The sequence below is a fragment of the Epinephelus fuscoguttatus genome, linkage group LG2, assembly GCF_011397635.1.
Source record: "Epinephelus fuscoguttatus linkage group LG2, E.fuscoguttatus.final_Chr_v1".
Lineage (NCBI taxonomy): Eukaryota > Metazoa > Chordata > Actinopteri > Perciformes > Serranidae > Epinephelus > Epinephelus fuscoguttatus.
The window spans coordinates 12001193-12025201 of record NC_064753.1 but is presented as its reverse complement, the minus strand read 5'-3'; the positions used below and the strand labels follow the sequence as shown (position 1 = coordinate 12025201).

The following is a 24009-nucleotide window of genomic DNA, read 5'->3' as shown; positions in this document are numbered from 1 at the left end:
CATGCTTTTATTGCATTCTGTTGTATTAGATTGTGCACCTGTGCTGTTTACTGTATAATAACATGGTAATTCAATGTATGGACTTAAAGAGGTGGATTGTGCATTAATGGTCTGGTTAAGAATTGAGCTGGACTTTTGGAAAGAGGGAAAAGGGGGACATGATGTACTGTAATACAGTCTGCTATTTGAAAAATATGTCACTCAGGTTTAATGAAAATACACAAGGGAAACCATTCATATAACAGCCCCTAACAGTTTATGTAATACTCTTGAGCATACACTGTGCATACTAAAAGTAGAGAAAAGAATCCCCACTACTAAGCATGATTAATAGTTTACTACAATGGTTCTCAACCAAGTGTCAAGACTTCCACCAGGTGTCACAAGATAGATCAGAAGAGTTTCAAGATGATAAACAAGATCAGAAATGACAAAAGCACATCTTTGCTGCAAACAAGTTTATCAGACTTTATTTAATCTTTGCTTTTTGCTTGTGAAATACTGGATAATTTTACATCTTTAAGCTGAAATAAACCAATCTGAATCTCTAATTGAAATGGCCACCAAACATAGACGTAACGCAATGTGTGATAAAGGGTTTCAAGCAGACAACCAGTTCCTTTTAAAGGGAACCTCAACTATTAACTTAAAATTTGCTCTAAAAAAAACAAAAACGATTATACTCCAAGGGACACCTGAGTTTGGCTCTTGATCTCACTAGGGTGATATATTAGCCAATAAAAGCTTATTGCAGAAATATAGTTAGTGTGTGTGTGTCAGCCAATTGCAGTACATAAATGCCAAAGATATGCTTGAGGTTATATTTGACAAATTAAAAAGGAGTGCATTTTTAACACTAATGTCTCCATTCTATCATTTGTCCACCAGAGAGCACTGAAAGTTTATGTTCCAGCTGCATACTGTACCATTCAGTCCACACCAATGTCATAATTTAAAAAATTATAAAATGAAAAATATAAAAAAAAAAATGAAAAATATAAAAAATATATATAAGGCTGACAGATTATCAAAATAGTTTTTTAACTCTCAAGGATCCAGTGACAGTTAAAAAGCTTCACCTTAACAGTGCACACTCCATCTGCTTCCAACACATACTACACCCATCACTCACTTGTCCAGCTCCAGATCACTCAGTGTGACACTGGCGGAGCCCATGAAGTCATCAGTTGTCAGATCACGGTCATATACCTGTGTCACATCAAACACCAAGGCAGTGTTATTACAGACAGCATCATGGGACAGTTATTGTAACAGTGATATATTGCTTCAAAGTAGACTTCCCCTATGTGCATGGCTCTGGGGCAGCACCACCTGACATGCAATCACTGTAATCCCCCAAAGCACTGTTCATTGCAAAAAATCTCACCAACCTGTGAAACACCAAAAACAGTGTATTATAAAGAAGCTCTGACTGACCACATGACTAACATATTTAACACCTTTACTGCAGGGCTCTTGCTGTAAACACAACGGTAATACTCTCCTATGGTAAAATAACGAACTTTTTTCACAGATTAATGCACATATGTTGTAAAAAGTGATGGTAGGTTACCTTGATGTACAGCTTCTGGCTCAGATCCTTCACAGGGAGGGAGAAGGTCTCATTCCATTTGGGGTTGAGGTCTTTATAAACCACTTTGCTTTTGTAGAATGTTTTCCCCTCCAATTTAAATTTCACATAAGGGTCGCTGGTACCTGAAAAATGATATAAAAGAAAAAACAATGCAGTTCAGATTATTCACTCATACTATTTGCTGGTATTCATCACACTGATCAGACTGGTAGTGGGGTTATTGTCTTGCTAAATGACACCTCACCAGGACACATAGCTGTTGATGGAGAAAGTTTTTACCACTGACAACAACTGAAAATTGGGCTTAAGGATTTTATAATTTTATTATCTGAGAGAATTTAGCAACATGAAGCTTGCAAAGTCAGCGACATACTTTATATTGTCTCAAAACACTTTTTTTTTAATGCAAGCACATCTTTTTATCGTTATTGGTTTTATTTATATATGACTTTTGAGTACTCTGTTTCCATTTTAATTTGAATGGCTGTAATTGTCTGATTCTATTCCTGTTTCAACCACGGCAAGAACATAATAACTTTGTTTTAAAAAGTGCTGTATGAATCAAGTTAATTAATATACTATATTATGATTTTGATGGATTTCTTTTTAAAGATATTTTTTAGGGCATTTTGGCTTTAATGGACAGGACAGGTAAGTTTGAAGGGGGGGAGAGAGAGAGAGAGGGGGGATGACATGCAGCAAAGGGCCACAGGCCAGACTTGAACCCAGGCCGCTGCAGCAACAGCCTTGTACATGGGGAGCCTGCTCTACCCACTAAGCCACCGACACCCCAAAGGTTTTGTTTTAATTTATAAGCCATAAAACATTTCCTCAGAGCTGTGAAAGGACATCGGTTTGACTTCTGAAATTCATAGTTCGACAGACATGAGTACACCACTCCTTCTTTTGCTGTCTTTCAAAAGCGGCATTGACTCGTCATTGTGACTGCCTGAAATGAATGACACTGAAATGACTCTGCATCTAATGTCTGCACCGGGTTTCTAAATAGCCGTTACACCTTGTTTCTTAACTTCTAGGGACGTGTATTGGTTTCCAGTTAAAGGGTGGACCGGTCTACTTGTAATGTCATCTCTCATGTGTTTGTACGGAGGATGTGGTTTCTTTCCTCCCCAACTGACAGGACCACAACTTCCTGAATTGGTAGCCAATCAGATTTCGGCTTCCAGCTTCTTGTGAAAACTGCTAAAAACTTTGTGTGTTTATTAGTATCTTATGTGTCATGTGTAGATACAACAACAGGTGAAGATGAAAGTGCCTGGATTCACATCAACATTCATTTTTTTAATTATTAGGTTTCATTTAGGGTGTTTTTATACTTTTACATGTCACATTTGATGCTGCTCTGTTCAATCATTTTTAGAAAGTACACTCTATGCCCTCTAGCAATGCTGTCAATAGACCAGCTGAGGGCAGCAGGTCACCAAACAAAGATAGTGGACCACCAACGTATACTCCTTTGCATCCACGTCCTATGATCATGCCTGGTTCTGTATGGTTTTGCTGTTACAATACAAGCACTGCATAACAAAGATAATACACAACAAATCAGAGTTATCTCTCAGCAAACAGCTACGCATGCAGTGTATATAAGCTGATCAAACAGAAAAAATAAAAGCTGTTCACGCACTGCTTTTAAAAGACCTTATGCTCTTAACAATAATGCGGGAGAAACTAAATCCTCCTACAGCTCGATCCTCCCCTTTATATTCTGCATTGTTTTTACCCAGAGCCTGGTTATGTAAATATAAAGCCACACACGAGAAGAGAAAAATAATCCAGACACATGCCTAGAGTGAAAGGCCTGCTGTAATGAATGCTGGGTGCGGCTCAGACAGGTTCTAATATGCTGTGAGGAATCTTGCCCCGGCTGTTGCAGGAGCTTCACAGCCAACCTGAGGCTCGGCTGTCCTGTGTGTAATCAAACAGACACTCCTGGTCATCATTAACCAGCTAAGGCTAAACACACATACACACACACACACACACACACACAAACTGAGGCCAATGCAAGTGAAAACACGCACTGGCATAGAAGGACACAGGTTTTCTGGTAGGTTCCAACTGTCTTTGAAGTTTCGGAAGTTTAGGAAACCAAACTGGAAAGATGAGATTTAATACGTCTACTAAATAATCTCTGTATTTCAGAAGTGAAACAGAACTCAAGATTTTGAATTGAAAAAGAATAAGACACATTCAAGCAGTGGTTACAACATGAGTGTGAGAACAGGAGGAGTAAATGAAAACAGTAGTAGCACTTACTCACTTGGAAAGATAAGCACGTGGGTGTCATAAACGATGACACAGGTGACAAACTGTTAAACAGTGTGTCAGAAGTAACAGGAACATATGAATAAGACCAATATGACAGCTCCAGTGTTTACTGTATTTAAAAGTAAAGGGCTGATCAAGTAGCAGGGAAGTTAAAGTGATGAAGTTCTCGCCAAACATTGAGGACAGAAGGGTAAAGTAATATATGAAAATAAATATACCTTCTCATTGTGTTTCCTAATGTGCTAAAGGATGATTTGCTCCTGTATTGGCCCAGCTTCCTTGCTCTGACCTGTTAGGTTTCATGTTACTGTGGTTGCTTAAGATCCTGTTGATTTAGTGTTGTTTGCTTTATATCAGACTACAAACATCTTATGAATCTACCTGCACTGTGTTGATTCATACTACCCCATAGCTTTGAGCTGCAGAACTCACCTTCTGCAAACAACATTAAAGAACATGAATACACAAAGACCAACCTGCTGTACACATTGTTTGTCATATGTAAAATAATGTGTGTCCCTTTTGCATTTCCTTGTTATGCAACATCATCATCATACACACAGATGATGCAACTATTATAGTGGTAGTGTTACTGATAGTGTTAATGGTGGTACAGTAGTGGTAGCAGCAGTAAGAGAAAGGTCTTCTTACCACAGCGGTCCCTGATGACAAGGTTACATCCTTCCTTTAGGTTGATGGTGAGCAGGTAGGACCTGGGAAGATCACTGATGCTCTCTGACACCCTCAAGCCCTCGTTGCCCATCTCAGACTGAACACAAACACACCATTACATTATCATTATTTATGTCATCACAACTGGTAGATTTAATCTGATTACGTCTATACTTTCTGAGCAAAGCTACCCGGGTGTCAGTACAGATTCTAAAAACCAAAGCTTTTGGTGCCTCACAGCTTTTGACAGTTTACAGACACATTTTGGTTGGGATTTTAAAACAATAATATTTTTAAATATCACTTTTTAAAACATAGAGTTACAAAGTGCTTCACATTTAGGCAGGAAACACACATAAATATTCAAGTACACATACATACACACAAACATACATACATATACATGTGGATAGCACATAGACAAAAGTTACATTACCAAAATGAACAAAACTAATGACATACAGAGAGATTCAGCACTGATGAAATATGGAAGGCAAAAGCACAGTCATCTCTGGATTTAAAATAGAAACAGGGAACAGACAGGAGGCCTTGATCAGATGATCCAAGTACCCAACTGGTGGAACAGGGGCTCAACATCTCTGCTATATCATCTAAAGTTCAAATGCTCAAACAGGATACCCAGATTTTTAGAGACAGTCTTGATATTGCTAGTGAGCAGGCCAATATCTTGAATTTATCTTTGAAAATACCATTGAATTTATTTATTAGAGGATTTTATTTGGAAAAAAAGAAAGAAAAAAGACTAAAATTTTAAATTGAGGATTTGAAGATTTTGTGGGTTTTTTTTAAAGGTGATGACATCATAAATATGACTAAGGGCTGTCACATTCTGGTCGGTTGGTCGATTTGATCTTGTCAGACCAAATTCTCATTGTTCAGATAATTGCTAGTGTTACATTAATACAACAAAACAGTTTATTTTCTTTTATCCTGACAACAGTTGTTTATCACTATGGATTTATTTGACTAAGACTCCAAAAAGACACAGCAGTTCAAGGCTGGATTACAATGGAGCCCTTGTTGGAGCGGCAGGATGGCTAATGAGGAAGTTGCATGCAGCGTTACAGAGATGTTTAATGTTAGTACTGCTATGTTGTATATGACTGTATGATTGTTAACCCCAAATTAACATCTACAGTGTCCAGTGTGTCCTATACATTTGTTACTGGTTAGACAGCTCAGGTGGAAAAGCGCTGCAGTGCACAGTATATTTTCAGAAAATATTTAAGTGGACATCACATTTATTTTTCACTTGAGGCATTCCACTTGCCTGAACACAGATTTTACTTGCCCTGGACAAGTGTTAATATTGAGCCCTGTGAAATAAAACAAAACAACTCTTTGGTGGACATTTAACAGTACCAGGAAGAATGCACTGAGTGAACTGTGACTGAAGTAGTTAACCTAGAGATAACGAGAATTTTTCCCCCAGTGACCATTTAACTGGTTGAAGAGTAGGTAGAAATTCAACCAAGATGTTCTTTAGTTGAGGACAGCCCTAAATATGACACACATTTGAAGCTTTATTGAAAAACCTCAATACAAGCTTTGAATTTAAAGACATTCGGTACAACCTTAGTTGTGTCCACAATGTCCCTCGCTACACAAGCTGTTCCTATACAGCTTACAACAACTTACAACATTGTGACATCTGATTGAAGCTCTGCTGTTTTGTTCTGCTTTCACATATTCATTTCAAAGTGACATTTTCTTCACATTCTGGAATTCACCTGTTGCATTATGTCTATTACACAGTATTGTGCACCTTTTAGTTCTGTTTTGACCATGTTTTTAATATTGTTTTGGATACAATATAAAAAGCACACTCTATGGAAGGCTGTACACAGATGTATGCAGTCTATGCTTCCTGTCCATGCAATGGATTATTTAATCACTATTAAGCCTGTCCATCAAACCAAGCATCTTTCAGAGAATAAAACCCCGGGCGCCTGGAATCACCCAGCTCAGCATCCAAACCCTGCCCAGCCACAAAAGCCAGGATGACACACACACTGAGTGCTTAACCACACACTGCCTACTGTCCCATCATGACCTGAACACAACACAATAATCTGGAATTAAACTTTGACACGAGTGTGTGTCAGCCAAAGCACAATGCTGCCATTGGCACGATACTTAACAAAAAACACGACCACAGCCACTTGACAGAAACAGTCCTTTAACCACAGAGACGTAGCTCAAGATCAAACAACCAATTCACTCAGCATATTATCATTTGTGGAATAAATCCTTAGTAAAAGTAAAATGACATCAGTTCAACAACACAGAATCAACATGCAAATTGGATAGCAGCACTTACATTTTGGTTGCCCCCGTCTTTGAAACCTTGACCACTGAAATCATGATTGTTATACTGCGAAGACAAAGACAAATACATTTCATGAATCTGTCACGTAGCCTAATATATGAAGAGGATTTTGAAAAAAAGTAAAGTCCCCACTGATGAAAGAGGAAAGTTTCAACCTGCTGATCACTTGAAGGTTCAGGAACTGAACTCTCTCTTTGGCTTTTCTACCACCAGCACAAATCCTCTGAGCATTTATTAAAAATTCCTGTATCCTGGGGACTGAGCAGCATTACACCAAAGAACACAGGGATGAAGAAAAAGGGAATTTGCTTTTCTGCTCTCTTTCTGCCACGTGGTTCAGTTCAAAGAAACCACAAGGGACTGAGCTTTTTGCCCTAAGGTACAATATTCATGTTGCTTCAGAGAATGTAGTGTTGAAAAAGCAAAAAAAAAAGGTAGAGAATTATTCCTCTGTGACTGGTCATATAATTAGGAGAAAGTGTATCTGTTTTTTGTTGTTGTTGTTGTTGTTGTTTTGGAGGGAGAAAAAAAATTTGCATGTGCAAAAAGTCAGTGTTTCAGGAATGAAGACAAGAATGGTGATTTTCCTGTTTGTAGTCATGAGTATCTGAAGTTCAAGAGACCATGTCCTGGGGTCTCGGGGCAAAAATAAACCTGATAAATCCTGTTGATTTTATGTTGTGTACAATACATCTAGTGTGTATGTTACATTATGTTAAATCCATTGAACTGCAGTATTCCTATGCTGCAAAAACACTGCTTGTATTGAACTGTTTTAACGAAATGTAATTTAGGAATGCACGCTATGTAAGTACATTTGTAAGCTAAAATAATGTCGACCTTAAAACTGATCTTGACAGGACTGAAAAGAGTCTACAACCAGCAGCTAGCAGCTCTTTGGGGCTGCAGGCGCAGTGGTGCGACATGCTAATGTCAGCTTTGCCAACATGCTCACAATGCGAATGTGATGCTACATGCTGATGTTCAGCAGATATAATGTTCACCATTTTAACCATCTTAGTTTATCATGTTATGTTAGCATGTTAACACTTGCAGCTGAGGCTGATAAGAATGTCAGTGACTGGTTGGAATCTATGACATGGGACTACTGTTTACCTTTGTTCATAGTATTATCCAGTGAACAAGGTATTTACTGAGCTAAGAACTTTGGCAAATGTTAGTGGCAAACATGATGAAATGGCAAGACCATCAGATTATGATTTCACTGATGTCTCTAGACTTTGTTCTGCATGTAAACAAGGGCAAGACTATATCATGAAGGTACAGTTTACAGACCCTGAGTGCTGTAGTACTTAAGTCTCTGTGTCCAATTTTGCCTAATAATTTGGGAAATATAGACTGCTGTGATGCCTAAAGTCAGCCACCTTATAGCGTGACAGTTAAATGCCAGCACTGGTCCAACAGGTATGAAATCCTAAAGCAGTTTAATGTAACAATCAGCTTTAGAAAATAAGGCACACAGAACTTAACTTCCAGGTAATGCAGCTACTTATAATACTAACTGTGTGGAAATGTCTTGAAATGACCTGAGTCCTATATAAAAATGCAAAATTATGAATTAAAAATGTGAATAAATCATATAAAAAGTTGATGTTGATACTCAGTGTGTGAACTTTGCACTACCCAGAATTTAAGGCAAACACTACCAACATCATTTTGAACCATATAATCTTGTCCAGTTTACATGTCAAGAGGAGAAGTCAAGGAAGGATATCTGTGAGCCTGCCCTTGATGCATGTCTTCAAACCAATTTAGGGATGACTGCGATTGCCTCTGATGCTATGATGATATGTGTTTGTAAAGAAGAAATGATCTGAATATTTCATATCATGTTGTGACCAGTATTGTGATCAGTATTATCATGGTACTGTAAAAATGAGCTTTTAAAACTACAAATAAAATTAGCAAATTAGCAGTTTGCATAACGTTAAAATATTAACACAGCTAATACTTCAGCCTATGTAAACATATGAAAACAATATTAAATGTACATCCGCATTTAACATAGCCTGTCTTTGAAATGCTTGCTCCAGTGTTTGTGTCACTGCATATGACAACAGGGGACCAGTAGCATTACTGGGTTCACCTGCTGCACACCTACTTTGTAAACAAGGGAACAGCAAAACAAAGCCACGTTGCAGGCTGCACCTGCACCTGTGTCCAGTTAATAGGCCTAATAAACGTTGGGACTTTTACAGCTGTTTCCCATTAAACTGGTAACCGATTCATCTACAGTGTTTTGTTTGTATCTGTGCCTCTGTTTGTCCGACTATGTTCATTTTTCTTTCTGCTGTACTCAGGCCTCTTGTGCAAAAGAGATCTTGATCTCAACAAGATCATCTGATTAACATACAGGATGTCTCTGTGTGGCAATAATTGTTCATGCCTTAGTCCATCTAGTGACTATGAGGAGCCAATAACTGCATGACTAGTAAAAGAATCCAGACAACACATTTGAGGAAATGAATACTCAAAGAGTCTCCAGTGTAACACAGATAAAGACAGAATTCAGAAATCATGCAAGGCAACACTGAAAAAGCAAAAAGTATATCATATAACTGCTCAGTCATAGTGGTTGATTAAATCGGGGATATATACAAATTTCTGATGGCTGCAAAATTTAGCAAGCCAAGCTTATTCAACTCCTGTTACAGGGTGAAGTAGCAAACATGATTGACAGGTCAGCTGAGTATCTACCTGACACCAGGTGTGGTTTGTTAACTATCAGATAACAAAAACAACATGCCAGACATTTACCAGCCCCCCCTCCCATCAAATACTGCAATATTTACACTGTGACAGACATTTTTGCCATGCCTTGTCATATGTAAACATTTACAGGTTTGGCGACACACTTGGAGTATTTAAAAAAAGTAAACAGAACCTAGAAATTACCAAATTACTTTTCCAGAATCTGGGAACTCTGGACAAATTACAAATCCTTAGCAATGAAAACATTTCAGACATAAACTATTGATTCCTGCTGATTTTAAACCTCATGGCTGGCATTAATAATATAAATAAATAGCAACAGGTCATCACATCTCGAACAACCTTTCTTTGTCTTGGAAGAAGAAAGGTTTGCTCTAAATGTTGTCAGTGAAAAATCAAGGTGTACCACATTCTAAATGTGAACATGACAGTTTGGCACCCATGCTGTGAAATATGAGTCATTCAATCTCAAGCACGGGTAGTATAAAAACTCAAACAGCATTTGCTCAGTGCTGCTGGAGACTATTTATTTTGAAAGGACTGCTTATCTTCACCCAGTTCCTCCAAGTTAAACTTTGTACATCCTATGCAAATACACCTCACACCACCAATGTACAAAAACCAGGTAGACGTAGACGTACCTTATCGCTTTACCTGTGTGTCACAGGGGAACAAAATACAAGCGTATTCTACTGTCATGCTAATTGTTAATGATTGTACAAAAGCCTTAAATAAAAAATGAAATATTAATCCACTGTAATAATTGGAAACAAATATCTCTCTCTGAATGCTATCACCCAAGTAGTTAAACCCTTTATACATTGTAAAGACCTTTGTTTTTGTCTGGAGGACTGATCCTTTCTTTTTTATACTGCTTTAACATTTCAAATGCAGTGTCTGTACCTGTGAGCTGTCCTGGGACACCTCCACAGAGGGAGGGTCTGGGCTGTAGACGGTCATCATCTCGGGCAGGGCCAGCTCCTCAGGCTCCATGCCCCCGACAGGCCTGTAGTTTGTCTCCAGAGAGCTCTTGTCCTCCTCCTCGCAGAGACTGTTGAATGACTCCTGAGAGGAAGCCCAGTCCGTGCAGTCTGCAGGCACACTCCTCCCAGCTCCTCCACCCACTACACCCATCACCAGGCCACTCCCACCTCCTCCTAGGCCTCCAGCAGGTTTGACAAGTGGTGTGGAGGGGCTGCTGTAGCTGGGAGAGTTGTACTGTTGGAGGTGCATTTTGTAGGAGACCTGAGGGTACTCCTGCCTCATGTCCCTCATGTCAGGAACAGAGGAGCTCATCCGGTGGTCCATGCTGTGTTCCAGCTGAACGAGGTGCTTTCTTGGGCTTGTCTTGCCTCGCCGGAGGTGTGGCAGCATCTTCTGGCGGAGATGCTGCAACATGCCCGGCTTCTTGGAGTCCATGATGGGAGAGAGTTTCAGTCTTTGTCTAAGATCTGGACATCACCAACAGCTACAGTAAAACAAACAGAGAGGAATCAGTAGCTGTCATATCTATCTTCAGCTATGACATAAAACTGCAATTCATCAATGCCTGCCTCAGCGTTTTTACAATTCCAGACATTCACTACTGGCTGAGAAACTCTCAATCTGACTAAAATATTCCTCTGTTGGCCACAAGTAACTGATAAGAACTGTTAAGTACATACAATAAAGCTCCATCAGGTCTCGATCAGCCCTCAAATAATTATCCTCCATGGAATGAGAGACATAAAACAAATGAGGAAACTGATTTGAAAGTAACTGATATCAATAGTTTGAGAAATTAATTCATTAATCTGTTAAATGTGAAGCTGGCTGAGGGTTCATACTTAGTGTAGAAACATGTGCACGGTATCCAACCAAGAAAGTAAATGCATTTTCCAGAAATATATCAATTTCATTTAAGTCCTTTTTTTTCATTATTGAGTCATCCCTAAGACATACAGTCATCATTATGTGTGACCACAATCACCCTCAGTAATGCACAGTGCTGACCTTTACTGGAATACCTACACTGACAGTGTATTTACAGAAAATATCTCATTGTTGACGCAATCAACACCACACTTCAGGAACAGAGGCCTAAATACTGTGATGTCAGAGACCATTGCGTATAGACAACACATTATCAGCTCTTGGAATAGAAACAAAATGGCAGAGACGGAAGTCAGGAAGAAAGAAAAGAAAAAATCTTTAGCAAGCATCAATGTAAACAGTCGTCAGGAGACTAATGATTATCTATTGTTACACAAGATAATCATTAAATAATAAATCTTTCGTCCGAGTCAAATGTCAGCAGATTTTAGCAGGAAATTGGTTCTCTTCCAACTTTATTTTATATTATCTTAAAAACCTAACTGTGAGTTCTTATCAGGAAAAAACAAATTGTATGCAACAACCTGCAACCACCAGATTACAGCATGTGGAGCTGGGACACATTGTAATCAGTGCCTGTTTTAATGTAATTGGATCTAATCCATAAGAACTTACATAATTAAATATTTTCACACACAGACTCGTTTTCATAGCAGACATTTTGACGAAAGGAAAAGCACAGCTGCTACACATTATATGTACAATGTGTCTGTTCTATTCAAGTGCGCAGGTAGTTATGAAAGTGAGCCAGCGTGCACAACACCAGGAAACAGCTAGAATTCAATCATCAGTCTGATTATTTACACTTGTGCTTTTCCTACTGTGACAGGTCGAAATGTCTCAGATTAAAGAACACATGACTCAGCGATGCTTCTGTTTGAACATGACTCTATAAGCTTTCTGACATATAAGCAAGAGAGAACATACAGTACAGCAAGGAGGCTAAATTATGGTCTGGTGTTTAGAGAAGTCTTTCAACCAGAACAGTCGGGTTCAGCTGAAAATTTTTCCTATGTATTCTTACTGTCAGCCACATATCTACATACACGCAGGACAACATCTTGACAGCAAATGCCAGAATCAGTTGCATCTTTCACACGTGACTCTAAATGCTTTTTCTTCCAGCTGTACGTAACCTCATGGAAGATTATTCCTCCAATATTAGACCAGCCACAAAATCTACACATTACATAGACATGGCCCTGCTGCCTACAATCAATCAAAAAGTAATGACATCATCCAGCAGATTTATCACACCCTAAAACGCCCTAAACAACAAGTTTGGCATGTGTTGTGTGTGATTCACACACTGTAATTATGCAGAAACTGCAAGGTGAACATGAATGGGAGAATGTGTGTATGATACAATAACACTGCTAATTGTTTTTTCCCCACCCTTCCTCTCATAAGAAATTACTTTCATACACTTGAGTATCGAGAAAAATTTGTTGACCTTTGCGTAAACAATGTAAGCTCTACCTATTTTCTCTTAAAATCTTTCCACTGCATCAGTCAAGAAGACAATGAGATTTTGAGAAATGCGGTTGATGTAAATTTATTTTGTTACCTAAATTTCAGACTTGATTTATTAGTGGTGTTCACACTAAAGCTGTGCATTACAGTATGTTGAATTGTTTATGCAATAAAGCCTGTGCCTTAATTCAAAGTAGTCACTATGAACCCCAATAAAATAAAACATTTGGTGGAAGAACAGGACACTTCCTTTTTGTTATGCACCGTCAGCACAGTGCATAACAAATATATGATGTGGGGCTTAATAACTGTGTGCATACTGAGGGCTATTTAGACCCAGTTTAAAATATCACTGTTGCTTCATTGGCCACATGAGAACGTTTCTCTCTAGACATGAGCCTAATCCCAGAATTAAGTCGGGGACAGGTTAAAGGCACAGGTTAAATCAACGGAACATCAGGCCTACAACAAACGGTTATTTTCAATACTGACTGATCTGCCGATTACTTTCTCGATTAATCATTTTGTCGATAAAATGTCAGAAAATAGTGAAAATTCCAAGGGCCCAAGGTGACATCTTCATATTGCATGTTCGGTGTCCAAAAAGTCCAAAAATCTAAAGACACTCACGTTTATTTTCATGTATGACAAAGAAAAGCTGCAAATTCTCACAAACAGGTGGCATGAAACCAGCAAAGTGTTGGATTCTTTGCTTAAAATATTACTAAAATGGTTCTTCAATTATCAAAATATTTGGAGAATCATTTTCTGTCAATGATTAATTGATTAATCATCTAATTGTTACGTCTCTACATTATGTTGCTGTGTGTTCCTGTGAAGTATTCCTTTCATTTTATGCATGAAAGTGGTGGATAAAAGTAAATACAACAATACATCACAGTACAAACTTGTGTCTTCTGACATCTCTGACTAGTGTTGTCATGAGACTGCAAAAAATGAGTAGTGAAACATTTTCAAATAATCAGAATTGATATGTATTGATCAAGCAATATTTTTGACAACTCTACCTCTGACTCCAGGTGATGGAGGAAGTATTTTATGTAATGCCACTGAATTGCTTTGTGTTACACTGTACAGGTATTCACTCCACCTTTTGGAGGCTTGCCTAATGTGATTATCAATAAAAACATGGTGTGTTTTTCGTCGAATGTCATTCTTGGCGTGCAGTTTCACAATGTCATTCATGGCTTGTTAGTTAAAATGTGTGTGTGTGTGTGTGTGTGTGTGTGTGTGTGTGTGTGTGTGTGTGTGTGTGTGTATTTAGATGAGTCATTCATCAGTCATCCAGTTTACCCACTGTAGAGTCAGTCTCATTATGTAAAACATCTCTATCACCATTTAAAATGAAGTGAACAAACAGCAGGGAGGAAGACAAAGCAGTCGGTGCATATTGTGCTGCGTCATTAATGCTTTAAGCTGTCATCTCTCTAAATGATCTCTGTAATAGCAAACAGCACAGTACCTGCCCCGCTGCTGCTTCTGACAAAACCTGATTTTGTACAGCAGCAGCCCCATAAGCCTCTTACTGGCCTCATACTTTGTACTGTCATTAACTGCGACCAGTGACCCGCCATGTTATCAGCTGGTAGGAGGAAGTGGAGGAAGACAGGGGGAGGAGACAGATGAAAGAACAAGACAAGCATCAGTGTTTACAGAACCCACAGAAAAGATGACAGATGTTAGGAAGTATAATGGGGCTGCACGCCATGCAAAATATTTATCTATATTGTGGTTATTTTGACAGATATCGCAACTGCAATATGAGTTGCAATTTTGGTGGGAATGGTGAGTTCTGCATTTCTTCTTCACTGAAAAAACTGTATAAAAGTGATGTGAAAAATGTTTAGCTGGTCTGTACCACAGAGACTTTCCCTTGCACCTGGAATATGATTTGTAGGCCGGAGCATCTCTGTAGCACCACAATATTTCATTTATAATGGTATGCTGTGACACATCTTCCCTTTTACTAAAGCTTACTTTGGATATCTCACCTTGCCATGTTGTGATTCCAACAATATTATAACTAATTGTGCATCCCTGAAGTGAAAATGAAAATACAGCTTGGAAATTAGCGTCAAAGCATTTTAAATGCAACATCTAATGTCAGACACTGATAAAAAAAAAAAAAAAGTACATCGACAATAACAGCAGGTAATCAAAGTTTTCACAAATTTTTTTTCCCCAAAAGGGATTTCAGAATGAACAGTTAAGGCTAGAGGAGGGCCAAAGCTGTTTTGCCAGGAATTAGTCTACAACCACTTATCTCTATATCTAGTTTGGAGAGAATGGGTAAACTAATGACTCAGATATCCTGGATTCAGAATTCTCTAGCCTGACCCAAATACAAGGATTAGATGGTGGATGACTGAAAGGGTGAGAGAGAGACAGCAGGCAGAGGTCTGACAGCGGCCTGACAGCAGATCTGTCTATTTATTCACGTGACAACTGACTGAGACGAATCCTTTATACAAAGTATACAGTTTTGTCATGATCCGGTCCATTAGTGTTTCAACAGATTTGCTGTGTCGAAATAGTTACAAATTGTTAAGGTTTGAGTTGACTAAAACTTTTAAGTCACAGTGAAATTAATTTTTTTTTTCAATGTCCACATCTCAAAATATATTTTTTAGTATTTTTAAATCAGAATATCTCGTTCCTATTACTGCTACAAACTACTTTTCAATGACTCATCTTAAACACAGTGGTGGTTACATAAAGTTATCGAATCAAATATGAATGGGGGTGACAAGCTAACCCCATTCATCATATAAAAAGAAAAGAAATTCACTGGGCTTGGAGGTCAGCGATACTTAACTTACAGCGTGCAGCGTTCTATTTGACAACAAAAATAAAATGATTCCTACTGGGTTATTTGTACTTGTAATATAAATAAAGTGTCAGAATGCATAAAAATGAATCAAAATAGAGCTTGTTTATAAAATAAAGTGGCAGGAGAGGACACCCTGGACTCCCTGACAGAGGTCTGGTCTATGCCTCAAACGAGCTGTACAGGGCTGTTCCATCCGGCCCCTGGCCTCCTGTCATTTTGCGATAGTGGCATGCAAACAAGTTCAATATCCCTGTCATAGGTAGTACACAGAGTAATATATTAGCGGGTAAACCTTTCTTTACACTTGCACAGATTACAGCTGACAACACAGGTAAGGGAGGTGTATATAAATACTAACAGTCCCCTGCAGCTCCAGAGCTCTGTATTTCTCCATACTCCCTTCATCTACTTTTGTGATCCACTGACATCTTAAGGATTTGACTCTAACAGAGGGCATTCTGTCCGCCAATCTCTTTCTGAAACTGCCACTGGAGTTGGAAATGGTCAAAATCTACAAATAGTTGTTATAAAAGCTGCCCTGATCAATGTTTTTATATTAACAATGGATCAAATAACTGTGTTTTAAGGTTTAATTTTATTATTTTTCAACCCGTGTGCCTTCTTCTCTTGTTTTGTGTCAAAGCAACTTATGGACACAATCATTTTTTAAAGTGTTCCAGTGCTGAGAAAGAGAGCAGCAGCCAGAGGCCGCAAAACAGGCTGCAACTTGCCCACCCAAAGTACGTGGCACCATCAGTTTACCACCACTCGGTGTACTTGTTTTTACCACTGACATGCTCACATTGTTATCATAAGTGATGGTTAGGGTTAGAAGTAAAACATTTTTCTTTACCTTTTTCTGATCCAATCTGTTTCTTATGGTGTCCAACCTGTCTCGCTCAAGGAGATGTCTCATTCTGAACTCTCAGAGACCTTTTCAGCATTGTCAAAATCAGCAAAAACTTGATGTTGGAAATATTTCAGATAACACTATGCTATACTTTCTGTACTACAACACAACAACCGCCTCCCAGCACTCCTCTTTCCAACTGTCACTGACATCTCCACCATTGTTTTTGCTGCAATAAGTCACCCCTCGCAAAAATTCAGAACGAGACTTCTCCTTGAGCGAGATTTGGTTACATGTGCTAACAAATGGACCAGTCAAGGATGAAGTAAAGAAAAACATTTTTTTCTCTGTAGGGTCCTTTGCATAATGTTGTCAACACTTATATTAAACAATCTGAGTCTGTCAATTGCAAAAACAAGCACTTTTAGTTGACTGATGTAGTGTAATTACTCCAAGTAGGTACGCTGCAGCCTGTTTCATGGCTGCCTGCTGCAGCACGCTCTCAATACTGGACCAGTTTCTGAAACTGTTGTCCCCATTAGTCACTCAGACACATAAACAGGGTCCAGTTTTAAAAAATACCAAAGTTTCCTTTAGGTGGAGGTGGCTGTTGCTATTTCAATTTTAGAAGATTTTAATATGTCTCTGAGGTGTTTGTGGCTTATTAATGCAGGTCAGATCCACTGGCTCTAAAACACCATACACATCTTTCTGTATTCAGTAAGTCATTTTCTGTTGAAACTTTCATTAGATTTTGACAATGTTAAACAGCAGTCAGTTCAGACGGCATCTAAGGTGATGATGTCTGGAGCACACAGTTATTTGAGATTTTTATCTTATCACTCCCTACTTGACCAGGTCTCTCTTGAGAATGAGACTCTATGTCTCAATGACATTACCTGTTAAAATAAAGATTAAGTATTCATTCATTCATCTTCCATAACCACTTATCCTGTTAGAGTCGCGGGGGGGCTGGAGCCTATCACCGCTGACATTGGGCGAGAGGCAAGGTGCACCCTGGACAGGTCGCCAGACAATCACAGGGCTGACAAATATAGACAGACAACCATTCACACTCACATTCACACCTACGGGCAATTTAGAGTAACCAATTAACGGTGGCATGCATGTTTTTGGGAGGAAGCCGGAGAACTCGGAGAAAACCCACTCTTACACTAAATATAGACATGATACTTCTGTTACTTCTTCTAATAACTGACACTAAAATCATGACTGCATGAATATTTCAGCCCAATTGAACGGTGACTTGGTTATCAGAAAAAGGAGCCCTAAAGGGAGCACCATGCTGTAGTTCCACTTAGAAAACAGGAAACTGGAATGTCATTAATCAACCATTATTACTGGCCACAGAAGTCAAACCTGTTTCACCACCTACAGGTCTAATAGCAGGCATCTCTCTTGTCACTGAATTGTATTGGCAGGGTGTTTTACAACTTACACTCGTGTCAGAGCATCTTACAGTCACCTTTCCAGGACCAACAACTTTATAAGCAACCTGCAGAAATGAGGTCAAAGGTCAGTAGAAGTGAATATGTCTACGACCCCCGAAAGACTATGTAAAAGTCAAGCAACTAAGCAACATGAAGAAAACGTTTTTTTGTATTGGAGGTATTTAGCAGCTGTTGTAGCCAATTAATTTTTCATGCCTACTGCATAGTCAGCTCTAGCCAACATCTTCATTACTGAGACTGGGATCAAAACTGTAGTGCTGAGGTGGATCTTAGTTATGCGCTGTACACTGCAGTCTTTATACAAAGACCCTCCATATCAATAAATACTCTAAATAGTGCCAATAACCAGCGCATCCTGTACTAACTACAAGGATAGACAGAGAGCATCATCGGAGCACAAAATGCCCACAACGACCATGTGTACTAACAGTAGCCTACTACTGAAGCGTCACTGAAAGTGACTGTCTGCTCTGACTATAAAATGAGTTCAGCTAATAATGTGTGTTTACTGTTGGTGTGGTCCAAAAAAAAAACAGGCCACCGCTAATAAATAGGGTGCGGGTGTAATCGTGTAACTGAGATATACAACCAGGTGGCCACACAGCTGAGGGAGCCATGACATTCATCCAAACTGCAGTCAAGCCAGAGGGGTCAGTCAGACTTAACCTGGACTAAACAGATAGAGTTTGAATACACAGACTCCACAGCTGGACAGATACGGTCAGACCAGCCAACATTCCACTTTCTCAACGGGGAGAACTACATTTTTATTAAATGTTGATTTCAAGTTTGAGTTTAAATGGCAAATTACGTCTCTTTCACAGTTCACTTCTAACACCAGCCCTATCTGTGGACACGTGAAGGCTGTAACGCAATGCCAGCCCAGTTCAAGGTAACACTGACAAAGCATCTATCCATCCAGACAACCTTGTCCAGACACCCGTCTCACTAACCTCACTTGCATCACATTTCAGTTTATCTGACTCTCTTACGCAAAGAGAAATTCAGTAAGATGGCCAGAATTAAACCACACTGGACTCCTACATCACCATGAACAAGCAGCCGACACGGCAGATGCCAAAGGTCTCAGCGTTTATCAAACATGGCTGTGAACCTAACATGATAAGGGATGAAAGAATGTATAAAGGTCACACGAAATGACCAAGATGATTAACGAGAAATTTAAAACAGAAAAGTAACGCACACCAAAAATTATAATGAGATGCTGATCACTGGCAATAGACTTGATTGCAGAAAACAAGTGTCGCACACTCTGGCTCCAGATGTATTTCTTTTATTTTGATGATGTTTTGGCCTTTGGTCCTCCCTCAAGATGTTTGTCGATCTTGAAGAAGGCCCAAAAGCAGAAACGTCATCAAATATAAGAAATACATATGGAGCCAATGACAGCCTCAACTGTTTTGTTTTGTGCACAGCCCAAAGATATTTATTTTACTGTCATAGAGGAGTAAAGACACCAGAAAATCTTCATATTTAAGATGCTGGAATCAGAGAATTTTGACTTTTTTTCTTTAGAAATTAAAACAATTACTTGATTATCAGACTAGTTGGTGATTAATTTAATTGTTGACAGTAAATCGATTAATCGTTGCAGCTCTACACACTTGGGATTGCATTGCCACAAATCAGACAGCTATGAGTGGGGAAATGGTGAGATTCTGTATGCAATGAGCCTCAGCCGCTGTTATTACAGGTGCTGGAACAAGCTGATACATGAACTGTACTGATGACTGTAAGAAAACCATGCACTTCTACTGTATTTCTACTTTCCTTCCCAAATGACTTCACCTCCATTTGAATAAACGAAGACAGTGTTTTCACAAAACGCCTGAGAGAGGACAAATAACAAAAGGTTGTGTTTTAAAAAAGGAGGTTAATCTGTTTTTACACATGAAAGCACTCCTGACAGGACTGATTTTAGAGATCTAAAGATAAACAAGCCATGATTTTGTCTGGCCAAACAGACCGATAATAAAGGCGCTAGTACAATTTTGAAATTACCTCTGTGTGAATCCTCATCCTGATAGCAAATGCCTAATAATCATATAACAATAAAATGGTAACAGTCTTCTGAGGCATTTAATGTTTTTTTTTTTTTACCCAGTCAGTGTGCTGAGTTGAGCAACAGCATCACAGCTCTGTCTTGTTAGAGCTAGACATAAAGCTATTTCCTGAAACTATTTCACAGTTTGTGGTTTCTACACTTTGATATGGAACACACTGAAGTTACTGCAGAAAACACGCAATAAACATTAAAATAACCCATGCATCAGTGAAAAATCTACACGTCCAGTGAACTGCAAACTTAATGGCTGTCCGTTTAGTGGTTACAAGCTTTTGCACGCTGGGACAACATTAGCAAGACCTCTGGGTCACTGAGATGCTGGAATTTCTGTGGGGAAATACCCTTTACATAGAAATAACCTCAAACAGGTTTCAATTTGCATCCGGAGTTAGTGACAGTGGGCTCTTTAAATTATGATATTTATAATAGTATCTCTCAAAAAATTAGTCCCGTCGACGCCATCCACACACTGCATCAGCATTGCTTTACAGTGACCCGCGGCTCTCTAAGACCAGACCAATCTCCATTTTAAAATAATGCAAATAAGGTAATATTCTCTGCATATTGGAAAACATAAATCATAATATTCAATCTCAAAACCATAGACGAGTCGATTGGGTTGCTCTTTCATTCGGCATGTAGCACATATTGATCAACGAGTTACGGAGAGAAAAAATGAAACCCAGCTTCACAGTAGCAACACCTCTTTGCGTCCAGTGTGTTGTACAGGTAGGTGGCCAAGACTGCATTCTTACTGAAACAGTTTTGTTTGATATCATTGACGACAGCCTCTTGTCGACATGAAAACTTTTTAAATGCTGCTGCACAAGACATGCAAGTCGGTGTGTTACAGAAAAAAGTATTAGCAGCACAGAGTTTGACCTCAGCCTCTTTCCATACGTATGAATTTAAATATAAATGTTCGACTCCAGGCCGCCGCCACTTCTCACCTGTCCGCCAGAGGAAATGTTTCCAGACAGGAAGAGGGGGCTCACCTTACCAGCCCCACCTCACCGACCCAAACAGGTAGGCTAACTGAACTTGGTACCTTTCTGCTTCTCCCCTAGAAAAGACAATAATGAGTGAGGTTTTACCTTTTTCCGCTGTTAACAACCTCCGACGAGTTTCCACACTTCACGTCATGTCTGCTCAACACTGGGGCCAGAAGAACGACTTCTCGCTCAGAACATCGACCGTAGTGTGAGGTTCTCACGGACTTCCTCCTCAGTGTGTGTGTGTGTGTGTGTGTGTGGACATCAAATATCAAGCCAGACACAACCTCTGTTAGATTAACACTTTCAAAATAAAAGTCCTACCCGCGAGCGCTTGAGCCAAAAGACACCAAAAGAAAGAATAGAAAATAGAGAGATATTAGTAAATAGGAAAAATTAAGCATTTTAACACAGTTTTGAAATGCATTTACATATCTACGAGTGCAACGTGCAAGCTGGTTATACTTTAGACGGCGTAGTTTTAGCCGTCAAATAGCCTGAACAGGATAAATCTTTCAGACGTTATCATCAGTTTGATATTATAATAATATTATGGCAATATTTGTGGTAAGTTTAATACAAATTTGGTTTATTCAACGCTACTTGCTGTAGTTTATTTTGAAAGTAAAATTATGGTATCCGGTAAGCTATAACTCCAGCTAACTTGACTGAGATGGAAGCATTGCATAAGTGTTTGGAGCATGAAGCAAAAATCCCATAGCAAATCGAACCCTGTGTTGTGTTTTGTGTAATGTGATTGCTCTCATTTCTAGTAACTATTAGATTACTCAAATTAAAGACACTTTCCCCAGATGACTTTACTTCAATTTAGGTGAGAAAAATGGTTGGGTGATGTCACACATTTGGGACTGAGCAGATCTAAAACAAAGTAGTTTTATGTTCATGTAAAAGGAGTAAATTGTGTAACTATACATACTACTGTATGAGTTTACCGTGAACTTTAGTTGTGTGCATGTTAAACTGAATCGTAAGTCAGTTGTTCTCACTAATATGTCCACCATCAATATAAATTGAATAAATAAATATTTGTTGGACGTATTTCTAGAGCAGTCTTTTGTGGCTCACATAAACCTAATCCTTTTCTCAAACAGCTGTTTTGCCTTATCATACCCATTAACCTTGGTACATGTAATCCCTCCACCCCCCAGTTCTCCACCTCAGTGTACTCGGTGAGTGAGGCCTTGGTGTTCATGGTTTTCTTTTTATCTGAGGTAGTGTAATCCTGTTGCTCTTATCTACTGACCAAAGCTCCAAATTTGTAAATGACGTGAGATGGTATCAAAAACATAGCCTGGTGTAGGACTTAATTTCATCAATGGAGCTGCTTTAAGGCTCGACTCACATGTAACCTCTACACACTATTATCTTTTCACACAGTAGATCATATTTTACATGGCAGATAATATCAGCCACAACAGGTGATACAGACACCTCTCACATCAAACAGCCGTCTGGTCTGTATCCTCAACTTCCTCCCCTTGATTCATATCTTACCTCCTGATGGGTTGTAGTAATTCAATTCTTGTTCCAGTTCTTTAACACAAATGGTTTAAGCCAGGTCTGCTTTATGAAGATTTAGTGCACCCACTACATCCTCAGTGAACTACATAGTTCCTGTCTGTTTCCAGCAGGCTATTGTAGTCTAACAATCACAACAATCCAATCTAGTACATACTGATGTTATCAAAGTCCACCCTTCCTGTGCTCTAAGCAGCCAGATTGACACTGTTTTTTGCCCCTTTCATGTCTCATTTTTGCATTCCTATGAACCAAGTACCATGACTTCAACACAGTTGTGGTTTGCACAACTGTATGTGCCACATTTTCCATGTGTGGTCGCCATCCAGAATCCAGACACCTTTGTTTTTAAGGTATCATTGAAATGCTCCATTGCTTTTTACGTATTGTGATGATAGTCTTTTCCACACCATAATCATTTATGAACCCAAGATTTGTTTTCTCTCTTCTGTTAAGAAAAAAGTACACCAGAAATGTGTTGCAAAACTTTCTCTCAGCTGTCAGTCTCTCTGTCTCAGATAGGTTTCTTCCCATCCACACGATCATTCAGTGGAGACACTGTGGTTACTTGCAGCTTTTGCACCCCTAACCACATGCTGCCTTGTACTTACCCACGCCTTCCATTTTCTCAGCGTTAACCATGAAGTTCTCAGTCACACAACCATTCAGTAAATTCCCTTCTCCAATAACCTCAGGAAACTTGTTAACTCTCCTTTTATGAGTTTAAACTGATCCACTGTCATCCTGATGGGAATCAGTCTGTATGACAAAAGCATCTGTGTTGTGTGCATTTACACATTTCTGTACACCATGCTCATCTGTGGTTAGTTATGTCTAATGTGTACATAATTTTTATAGTAACAATGCCTTAACGTCATAAAAGCAGAAATACATCATAACCCTGTAAACATTCATCATGGTATGAACTTCTGCTCATATTTCATTCTGTTTGCATCTTTAAGTTTAGTTCCTTCAATTGTGCCTTTTAAATACACACTAGAGGAAGTGACCTTGCACAATGCACAATCAAACACACAATATTTGCCATTAATAAAGCAGATTTCATCTCTCATCTTATCAGTTTGGCTGGATTTGGCCCCGCTGAGGCTGTCAGACAAAATCAGACAGTTTACTATCTATTGGCATGTTTGTCTTTTCTGTTTGTAAAGCAATAAAAGCTTGATTGATTTTGTTCATTGAAGGTTCTGTACGCAGCACTCAGGGTATTAAATA

At 39.0% G+C, this 24009-nt stretch overlaps 1 protein-coding gene across 3 annotated transcripts in view; it reads right to left on the bottom strand.

Annotated features, from left to right (window-relative positions):
• The window catches only part of mctp2b (multiple C2 domains, transmembrane 2b), a 43549-nt gene extending 22068 nt beyond the window's left edge, over positions 1–21481 (bottom strand). For 2 of the 3 annotated variants that reach the window (XM_049600302.1, XM_049600310.1), the window contains exons 1-6: positions 21340–21481; positions 10545–11109; positions 6900–6953; positions 4538–4655; positions 1574–1716; positions 1133–1209 (exon numbers count right to left, since the gene is read on the bottom strand). In XM_049600302.1, coding sequence (XP_049456259.1) covers positions 1133–1209; positions 1574–1716; positions 4538–4655; positions 6900–6953; positions 10545–11060 — 908 coding nt within the window. In that variant the 5' untranslated portion in view covers positions 11061–11109; positions 21340–21481. The remainder of the gene's footprint in view (positions 1–1132; positions 1210–1573; positions 1717–4537; positions 4656–6899; positions 6954–10544; positions 11110–21339) is intronic. The other variant, XM_049600317.1, reaches the window with a different exon arrangement.
• Between the last annotated feature and the right edge of the window lie 2528 nt (positions 21482–24009).